The sequence below is a fragment of the Cebus imitator genome, unplaced genomic scaffold (genome assembly GCF_001604975.1).
Source record: "Cebus imitator isolate Cc_AM_T3 unplaced genomic scaffold, Cebus_imitator-1.0 Scaffold335, whole genome shotgun sequence".
Classification (NCBI taxonomy): Eukaryota; Metazoa; Chordata; class Mammalia; order Primates; family Cebidae; genus Cebus; species Cebus imitator.
Window position 1 is genome coordinate 1797988 of NW_016107650.1, and position 10470 is coordinate 1808457.

The window sequence follows — 10470 nt, forward strand, 5'->3', positions numbered from 1 at the left end:
ACACACACACACACACACACACACACACACACACCTTTTTTAGACAGGGTCTGGCTCTGACAGGGTTTTCTTTTCTTCTTTTTTTTTTTACTTTTACTTTTCTGACAGGGTTTCACCATGTTGACCAGGCTAGTCTTCAACTCCTGGACTCAAGTGATCCACAAGTCTTTGGCCCCCCCCCCATTTTTGGGGGCTATTTCAAGCAATTCCATAGTGAGCATTCTTGTACCCATTTATTTTTTATAATTGAGCAAATATCCCACAGGTGATAATCTTAAAAGTGGGATTGCTAGATCAAAAAGTATACACATTTTACATTTCGATATGGTGGGTTAAAAAGTTTAACCTTGGTCGGGCATGGTGGCTCACACCTAAAATCCCAGCACTCTGGGAGGCTGAGGCGGGTAGATCGCCTGAAGTTAGGAGTTCAAGGCCAGCCTGGCTAATGTGATAAAACCTTATCTCTACTAAAAATACAAAAAATAACTGGGTGTGGTAGTGCACGCCTGTAGTCCCAGCTTACTCAGGAAGGTGAGGCAGGAGAATCGCTTGAACCCAGGAGGTGGAGGTTGCAGGGAGCCGCATCACGCCACTGCACTCCAGTAAAACGAAAAAATGTTGAACCTTAAAATATACCTCTAAAGCACCGATTGCATTCATCCATTTATTTTAGGTTATGACACTGTATACAACTGTGCTAGGCTCTGTGAGAGAAAGACAGAGACGGCAAAGTCCCTGTTATTGAAAATAAGATTTATATACATGGAAAATCAAATAGTTATATTGCTATAGGATTAAATGCTAATGAATAGTATGAAGAAGGAGTCTTAACAGTGGGTTGAAGGGCTGGGGAAGCCTTCACAGATTAGACTTGGTAAGTGCTGTGAACCAGGCTCCTGCTGACCAGTGTGGAAGGTGGAAGGAGGAAATCAGGAAAAATTGTGGTGAAACTGCCCTCTAGAGGCCAACAATTTAAGTGACCCATTTATAGGGCGGTCTAAAAATGCAGGATTCACCACACAACAAAAAGATGGTTAATAGTTTTAGAAGAAGATTCTCGAAAGATCTGACCACAGGAAGCCTCACAAGCTTGGCTTATATTTAAAATTTTATTCATTTCAAAAATTAGACATGATCAAAAACCCCATGTATTATAAAACTATACATATATTAACTATAACTTGAATCAATTAAGAGTAGTGGTATATATAGATTATCCAAAAGTAATTCGTATCTGATTCTCCTTTTTTTCTTCAGAGATGAAGTTTTACTTTTTGCCCAGGCTGCAGTGGTGCAATGGAGCGATCTCTGCTCACTGCAACTTCCGCCTCCTGGGTTCAGGTGATTCTCCTACCTCAGCCTCCCGAGTAGCTGGGACTACAGGTACCCACCACCACGCCAAGTTTTACATTTTTAGTAGAGACCGGGTTTCACCATGTTGGTGAGGCTGATCTGAAACTCCTGACCTCAGGTGATCCACCTGCCCCGACCTCCCAAAGTGCTGGCATTACAGGCGTGAGCCAAAGCACCTGATCATTTGATTCCTTTTTATAAAATACTGAAAATGCACCTTCCTAATTATTGTTCACCTGGGTTAGTGTTAAAATTACTTTACTTTTCCAGCACATACTTGAGCTTGGGGGCATTGACAATCAGAGGATGATCAGAGTGGCCTTTTGCTGAGATTTGGGTACAAGTTATGTTTCTATGGCATAAGCACATTCAGTAACGAAACTGGTCATAACAAACTAGAATCAGGATTCAGCCTCTCGTTAAGTAGTGCTGTCACTGTCTGTGTATTTCTGAAACTTCTCATGGGGCCACGTTCCATCAGCTCGGCAGCCTCAACAGAGCAGTAACTGAGTGTATAATGAGTAGTGTTACATCAAGCACCTGTGAGACAGACCTGGGACATGGTCCAGCCCCAGGTGCTTGGAATCTAGGTGGGAAAATACAACGGACCCGTAAGACCATCCAGGTCAATATATGATGACCAACAGCCAGAGGAAGTCAGCCAGCCACTGGAGTGGAAGTCTCTGCTGGTGGAGTCAGGGAAGGGCCTGCAGAGGTCAGGGGCCTGGAGCTGCATCTGGAAAGATGACTAGACTCTGGCAGGAAAGAGAGAAGCCGAAATTTAGCAAATTTAGTAATTCTATAAATCAGGGAAGAGGGAGAAGAAATTACCATTTGATCCATTTTTCTTTTTCTATTTTTTTTGAGATGGAGTCTCTCTCTGTTGCCAGGCTGAAGTACAGTGGTGCAGTCTCACTGCAACTTCCGCCTCCCGGGTTCAAGCGATTCTCCTGCCTCAGCCTCCAGAGTAGCTGGGACTACAGGTGCGCACCAACATGCCCAGCTAATTTTTGTATTTTTAGTTAGAGACAGGGTTTTACCATGTTGGCCAGGATAGTCTTGATCTCCTGACCTTGTGATCTACCAGCCTGGGCCTCCCAAAGTGCTGAGATTACAGGCATGTAATCCCAGCTACTCGAGAGACTGAGACATGAGAGAATTGCTTCAACCTAGGGAGCAGAAGTTGCAATGAACTGAGATTGCGCCACTGCACTCCAGTCTGGATGACAGAGCGAGACTCTGTCTCAAAAAGGAAGAAAATGTTTTAAAAACTTGTAGCAGGTTTTAAAGGCAATTCGGAATGATGGGTCCTAAAATGTTTTAACCAGCAGGTTGAGTGGGAGGTACACTAGGTACTTTGACTCCTGGGGGGAAGTCCTTATTATTCAAGGAATGTTTTCCACATTGTGCCAGAACTAAGCATGCACTGCCATAATTCTGCTTTATGATTTATGTGCCAGAATAGGGACTGAGGTGAGCGTCCTCTGCTGTGGTTTTCAGAACCTACAGATGTGAGAAAGCGGTATGTAAACCAAGGGAAAGTGGCATGAGTTCAAACCAGGGGACCTGGCCGGTACCTTACTCATCTTTCTATTTCTAGAGTGTAGCGCGATGCCTGGACTACACAGTAGGAACTCAACAGATGTTATGAATGGCCCTGAATTCTGTCTGTATTGTTTCTCTTCCAGAACCAAGTCGTCATTGCTGCTGGAAGGAGTTCTTTGGGAGCCCGACTCTCTGGGGCACTTCATGTCTACAGCCTTGGCTCAGATTGAAGATTTCCCTGCACCTCTCCACTCTGCCCCCTTCTCTCAAGCTGAATCACATCCATGGTGAGCATTTTGGTGGACAGAGTGGCATATCCAGTGGAGCTATGGTAGATCCTGATAGAAACACAAAGCAGCAGCCACACTCTCTGCAAAGAAATCTGACACAATTATATGGCTGCACCAGGGGTATGTGAAATAGCAGACACTCGGCTTAGTCATATCCACTTCAAGTTTACTTCCTTGCTCCCTGTGCATCTAAACCTTCTTCTTTCCTAACTTACTGCCTGTAATGAGACCTGCTGTACAACCTCTTTCTTCCTCTTGAATGTCTTTCCAGTGCCTGGAAAGGTCCCTCTGTGGCTATCTGTTGGAACAATCTTTGTACACAATTCCTCCTAAAAACATCCTTCTTTAAGAAAGAATTGTAAAAAAAAGATCATGCCCTTTGCAGGGACATGGATGGAGCTATAGGCCATTATCCTTCATAAACTGATGCAGGAACGGAAAACCAAATACTGCATGTTCTCACTTGTAAGTGGGAGCCAGATGAGAACACATGGACACATAGAGGGAGTCAGCACACACTGGGACCTGTGAGAGGGTGGAAGGTGGGAGGAGAGGATCAGGAAAAATAACAAATGGGTACTTAGCACAATGAAATCATCTGTGTACCGGACCCCCACGACACACTTTTCTGTATGTAATAAACCTGCACTTCCTGCACATGTACCCCCCAAACTTAAAAGGTGGAAAAAAAATTGAATTTAAAAATAACAGATTTGTGGCACCTTCTCGGTCAGTGTACTGGAAAGCATAGTGCACAGAAAAAAACTGAGGGAGGAGAAATAGTAAAGAGAAGAGCATGGGGCTGACGGATAACCTCACCTTCCAAATCACGTGTGCCGTGGTCTTTTTTAACTTTTATTTTAGGTTCAGGGGCACATGTGAAGGTTTATCTTTGTTGCTGCTCCCCATCCTCCCACCCTCCCCCATCAACTCGACCCCGGTGTCGTTTTGTGTTCGTTAAGTTCTTACAAGTTAGCTCCCACTAGTGAGAACATGCTCTATTTGGTTTTCTGTTCCCGTGTCCTGTGTTAGTTTGCCAAGAATGACAGTCCCTACCGCTCCTTTTTTTTTGAGCCAGAGTGTTGCTCTGTCGCCCAGGCTGCTGGAGTGCAGTGGCACAATCACTGCAACCCCCACCTCCCAGGTTCAAGTGATTCTTCTGCCTCAGCCTCCGGAGTAGCTGGGATTATAGGAGCCCGCCACCATGCCCAACTAATTTTTGTATTTTTAGTAGAGATGGGGTTTCACCATGTTGGCCAGGTTAGTCTCAAACTCTTGACCTCAGGTGATGCGCCTACCTCGACCTCCCAAAGTGCTGTGATTATAGACATTAGCCACTGCATTCTTTCTTAATGAGGATTAATACCTTTTCAGTGTTTATGTAGTGAAGGACAAATCTAAAAACTAAGACTTTATCACCCTTCTGTACCCTCCAATGTTTTTGTAGAGTTGTCTGTGCTAACGCCAGCAGAGCCTAGTGACACTGCTAGTTTGAAGCCATCTCACGGGAAGGCTTTGTCACATTAGATTACAAGTTGTGCCAAAAGAACCAGAGGAACAAGATGTGGCCTGAGCCCCAGGCTAGTGTAAGGGATGGAGGAGAAACCAGGCCTTGGACTCGCTTGTTCCTGGGCTGTTTATAGGATGGATTTCTTTGCCAGTAGTGCAGTGTGGCACACTTAAAGGGAAAGGAATGTTATCATAGGGTGAATTTCAGTTTCACTGGTAACATTAGCAGGCCTTATCTGTAAACAGTAACTAGTTTATTTTGTGTTAAAGTGGGAAGAACCTCTTTCTTCTGCCATTGGTGAGATTGATACTAAAAGCAAGAGGAAATAACAAATGGAAGAGGCCTTCTCTTCTCCGCGTGTCTCAAGGCAGAATAGAGATTGGTGAAAAGGGGACAGGAAGAGGAATCCAGCTGAAGATTGGAGGGTTAACAGGGGACAGGAAGAGGAATCCAGCTGAAGATTGGAGGGTTAACAAAAGTGTCAGCAGGCATATCCCTAGAGAGTGTTTCTGGGTCACTCCCGGGAGGACCTTATTTTTCTTAGTTATATTTGCTAGCTGCACAGTAACCTATGGCACAGCAAAAGCACAAGGAAGCACCATTTGCTTTCATTTCAGTGCAATTATTGGTAGCAAAACCTATCTGAAGAATTACTTTTAATTAAAAGGAGGTTATTTTTAGGGGACCAGAAATTACTTAGCTGTATTCACTTACGAGTTGAGCAGTTTGGTAGAGCAGACTCTGATGACATCTGACACTTGAGTAAAGGTATGTTTTTCTCAGTACTGGATCCTTTCATTAGACGGAGACATTTATATGAAGTGTCAGTGTTTTTATGCTTCACTAAATGATAGAGCCTATGTTTAAACATCGTTATTTACTTCACTCATTATTTCTCTTTCTCAGTCCTGAACACACCCAATAGCAAGCACCAGGTAGAGGCTAAGACCCACAAAAATGGAAGCATCCTTCAAGTTTATAGGACATTTAACCATACTAACCCCACTGTCAAAAACAATGTAAATTATACTGCTACTGTAAAAGGTCAACTTATATGGAAAATATGTAAAAAACCTGGCATACTGGAACAAATTAATACTTGATAGTCTAATACATTATCCTGATATGTAGATTAACTTTTCATTCCACTAAGTATTAACTATAGTTCTCAGCACTGATTCTGCTTAATAACCAAAATGTAAAGACCTTACCTTGCAGGTTGTAATTTCTCATTAACAGAAATCTGAACTTCTATAACAGTTTAGCTAAAATTTATCTTTATTTCAAGTCATCAAATGACATTTACATATTTGCATTTTCTATCTGTCTGTGTATATGTAACGACTTTCTTCAAGGCTTCAAGATCAAGATTGTTTTATGCCTTTGTTTCACGGACCTAAGAGACCCAAATTATTTGAAAATGGGATGGGGACCAAACTTGGGTCCCTGTAGTCCCTACTCTGTACAGCATCCATTAGATGACTTCTGTAGGTATCACTAAAGTAATGACAGTAAGTCCTAAATCCAAAGTGCAAATTTGATATTGCAATTCCAAAAAAATAAAGCTGTATACAACAACTCTTGGAATAACACACCAAAATAAATTGCTTTTTTAATACAAAATTGGTTAGTGCTGCTTATCCGTCTATGTTCATGAAGAATAAAATGTTAATAGCAACTTCAAATGACACCTGTTGTGCCCACATTTGTTTCGGGGCCTTCCAAAGACAGCATCACACCTTACACTTCACGTGTTTGACAGGGGATATGATTGCTTGCTCACAAAACCCAGAGTTTGGTACGTACTTTCAAACAGTACTTAATGTACTCAGTTCATTTTAGTCCAAGGAACTTCATATATTTTTGGCATAAGCTGGTTTATTTGTGAGACCTTTAAGAAGCATCCTGCAATCACCAAAGTAGAACTAGTTAATATTTTGAACTCATACTTGATTTAGCCACCTTCAGGAATGCTGTAAACTACCAGCAACTTCCCTTTATCAGACTTAGGAGGTAGTTACATTATTTTTCCTTTTATTGACATGATTCATCAGAAAACTATTTTACCCACGCTCAAAAACGAACTCCATAAAACTGCAAGGAAAAATGACCACAATTCTATGTTATGCCTAATCTTAGTCAAATCAAAGGCTGCCCTCTGGGATTCCAATTCTTCATGTCAGTTAGGTAGTGCTTTTATTACTTTATAGTGGTAAGACCCAAAATAGCAGCAGTGTGTTCTGAGCTGTGCCGAAAGGGTACCCTGTGACATCTATCAAATATAATCTTAAAAATCCTAACAGTCCTAACACTAGAGAGTGCTGTATGTTCACATGCCAACAGCCATACCATGACACGTGTTCCTGACCTATGGCGTGGTGAACAGGGGCTGCTCCATTCTGTTCTCCAGCTTCCCTCTAATGGCCGCCCATGACCACACGCAGCAGTGGGGAAACCATACTTGTATTTCACCTGTTTTCTTCCAAATCATCTATACGGGAGTAACATTCTTACTCCTATCACCAAACCACCTGAAAAATGGACTCCTAAACTTCCTCATATGATATCACAGTACGGTAATCATGTACCCTCAATATCATCAGGGTTAGCATATTTATTATTACATTTGTAGTGCAAGGGCTGCTCTGGACACTCTAGAACCTTCCATGCATACTACTTGGGGAGTCTTAACTAATATTCTAGTGCATAACTGTACTTAACCTCCAGAAAATATTGCATATAAACAGGGCAATAAACATTTTTCCTTTTGGGGCAGGGCAGGGGTGGTATCTAATAATAAATGGACACAGTAGCTACAGAACAGTAACAGAATGGAAGTAATTGCTTTCACCTTTGTTTTCAAAGGCTCTAATTACTGAGAGCAAAGAAAACTAGTAGCAGGGGTTGAGAAAGTGAAGTCTTGATTAGGAATCCTTACAGTGCTGAAATTATTTTTCACCTTAAATAAAAAGGGGTGGCAAGTACAAGAAAATAAAGTTATATTAAAGTTTGGTTTTTAAAGCTCAAACTTCCAGAGTTTAAGGTTAATACACAGAATGCTAGTTTTTTTAGTCACCTGAGAATCGGGAAATTCACATGAACGTAATTCCCTATGCTGACAAAGAACTACAGCTACCTATGGGCTTATCAAGTTCCTGCGCCTCTTTCAGCAAGAAATTGCACTTTTCTTGATATGTATAAATTATGTATAAATAAAATCTACACAACTGTCCTTGTGTTGCTGCATATCAAATCTATAAAAACAGCATTTAAAGTTTGTAGGAAACAATTTTGGCCTTTCACAAAGCAAATACTTTAACTCAGAATTCTGGAAATACTATCAAGTTGTGGTATTGTGACTGCCAAAAGAATTTTGTCTTCAAACAATTTTTTTCAAGTGTCTGACTCTATACAAGAAAACAATAAAAGAGTATCAGAAGTTTCCTGTGACTACCATAAAAAACTTCAGTATCCACAGGATTGCTACTAACGGTTTGTTAGGATGCTCCTTCCTGATCCAAGTCCATCCAGCCTGAGGCTGTTTTTCAATTCCATGCTTCTATCTGCCAGAAGAGTCTTTTTAGAAAAAGAGGCCATCTAAATAAAGCAGAAATAGTAATTTTAGTTTGTCATTTTTAAAAAGAAAGCCACTAGTAAAATGATACGTAAATACTTAACGAAGAAAGGACTAAAGCAGTATCAGTGTCTTAAGTGGTGTCATCTTGAAGTACAAAGAAAATGCAGGTGAATTTTCTCTCTTATGAGAATATTATAAATGTTTCCTACATTTTGATTTGGTTATGACAAAACCTTATACCAGAATTACTAACATCTGTTTAAATGTATGTTTGTTAGAGAATTCTAAATAAATACTATTTCTAACTTATTTATTGTGTTAGGCAGTGTGCCAATAAGTGCTTTACACATATTACCTCATTTAATTCTCCCCATAACCCTATGAAGCACATAATACTGACTTAACTGACAGACACGGAAACTGAAAGAGGTTTGAGAAAGTAAATAACTCACAAGGGCCACAGTGCCTGTGACAACTTAAGCCCAGGTGGTCTGATGTTAGGGCCCATGACCATAACCCTTCCACAATACTGCCGTGAACCATGTCCTTCATACCGTAGGAGGCAACGGAGCTTCTAGCTGTCGTCCAAGGAATGAAAGCAGGCGCCTCCAGATAAGGCCACTTCCCATGAACATAATTCCTGTAATCAGCCAAAAAATTCTATGGTCCTAAAAGAGAACACACAGCTCATTTCAATCACAAAACGCTAGCTCCTTAGAGATAAGATTCTCTGAACTGTTACTGCCCCAGAGTTTGAAAGCCTTATGTTATTTGTACAGCTATTTCCTGTAGAAAAAAAAACTAAAACAAGTGCCTTAGTAGCACCCAGAGAATAAATCAGGAGAAAATCATGATTTACAAGGTTTTAAATATTTTTAAATCATCTGTAAGCCAAATGTACTGCTTTGGCTTTGTGTTTCTTTCCAACCTTTGTTTACACGCATACAAATCTTAATCGTCATCATGCTACACGACACGCAATTTAAGGTCTTTGCTTATAGCCACAGTTCTTAAACTGTGGGCACAAGTGCCCTGGGCACCATAGCACCTTAGAATATTTTAAAGTTTCAAGGGAAATAAACACAAAAGAATTGTAACATGAAAGTCACTATTTGTCTAGGGATACTGTGAAAAACTTACTAAGACACCAGGGGCATCATGATCCAAGAGAGTTTGGGAACCTCAGGCTTCTAAAACATTCTTCCTCACCATCATTTTCAGAATGGTAATACTTTTGCAGCACACAGTTTTTAGTTAATGTACAGAATCACATAATGTAATCTCTCAAAAGGAAGGAGTCCCATTCACAGCTATGCTATTGGCTATCATCCATGGCTTGGTTGGCTCCAATGACTGAGAGCTCACTTTCTCAAAGACAGCCTGTTACACAACTGATGAGCTATCACTGATGGAAATGCATGTCATTTATTGAACAGAAATCTGCCTCGTTTTTGTTGAGATGGAGTCTCGCTCTTCCCCCAGGCTGGAGTGCAGTGGCATGATCTTGGCTCACTGCAACCTCCATCTCCCATATTCAAGTGATTGTCGTGTCTCAGCCTCCTGAGTAGCTGGGATTACAGATGTGCGCCACCATGCCCAGCTAATTTTTATATTTTTAGTAGAGACGGGGTTTCACCATGTTGGTCAGGCTAGTCTTGAACTCCTGGCCTAAAGTGATCCGCCCACCTCAGCCTCCCAAAGTGCTGGGATTATAGATGTAAACCATTGCCCCCAGCCCTATATGCAATATGTGCTTCAAGATTTTCTTTGTGATAAAAAGCACTACTGAGACAAATGGTAAAAACTGAGTAGGGTCTGTAGATTGGAAAATATTTCAGTATTCTTGATTTTGATAATTGCACTGTGGCTATAAAAAAGAATGTCCATGTTTTAGTAAATACATATTAAGACATTTAGGAGTAAGGGAACATCACATTTGTTCTTATTCTCAAATAATTTAGAAAATAAAGTGTGTCTAGCAAATAAATAATAAAGCAAATGTGATAAAATATTGATGTCTGGAATCTGGTTTAAGAATATATGGGAATTCTTTGACTATCCTTGGAACTTTTCCAGAAGTCTGAAATTATCTTAAAAATTTTTTGGCCGGGCGCAGTGGCTCATGCCTGTAATCCCAGCACTTTGGGAGGCCGAGGCGGGTGGATCACGAGGTCAAGAGATCGAGACCATCCTGG

At 41.0% G+C, this 10470-nt stretch overlaps 2 protein-coding genes across 5 annotated transcripts in view; one reads left to right on the forward strand and one right to left on the reverse strand.

Moving 5' to 3' along the window:
* The window catches only part of GPLD1 (glycosylphosphatidylinositol specific phospholipase D1), a 72045-nt gene that overhangs the window by 59132 nt on the left and 2443 nt on the right, over positions 1 to 10470 (forward strand). Inside the window, exon 25 of one of the 3 annotated variants that reach the window (XR_001818197.2) lies at positions 3042 to 3185. Coding sequence is in view for 2 of the 3 variants with exons in the window: in XM_017505249.2 (XP_017360738.1) it covers positions 3042 to 3128 (87 nt within the window). In the remaining variant the exon portion in view is untranslated. Of the gene's footprint in view, positions 1 to 3041; positions 3625 to 10470 lie in introns of those variants that run through there. The other 2 variants (XM_017505249.2, XM_037730203.1) reach the window with 2 other exon arrangements.
* MRS2 (magnesium transporter MRS2) overlaps positions 1477 to 10470 on the reverse strand; it is a 27835-nt gene continuing 18841 nt past the window's right edge. Inside the window, exons 10-12 of one of the 2 annotated variants that reach the window (XR_005196445.1) lie at positions 8830 to 8943; positions 8133 to 8295; positions 1477 to 2108 (exon numbers count right to left, since the gene is read on the reverse strand). Coding sequence is in view for 1 of the 2 variants with exons in the window: in XM_017505250.2 (XP_017360739.1) it covers positions 8185 to 8295; positions 8830 to 8943 (225 nt within the window). In the remaining variant the exon portion in view is untranslated. Of the gene's footprint in view, positions 2109 to 6221; positions 8296 to 8829; positions 8944 to 10470 lie in introns of those variants that run through there. The other variant, XM_017505250.2, reaches the window with a different exon arrangement.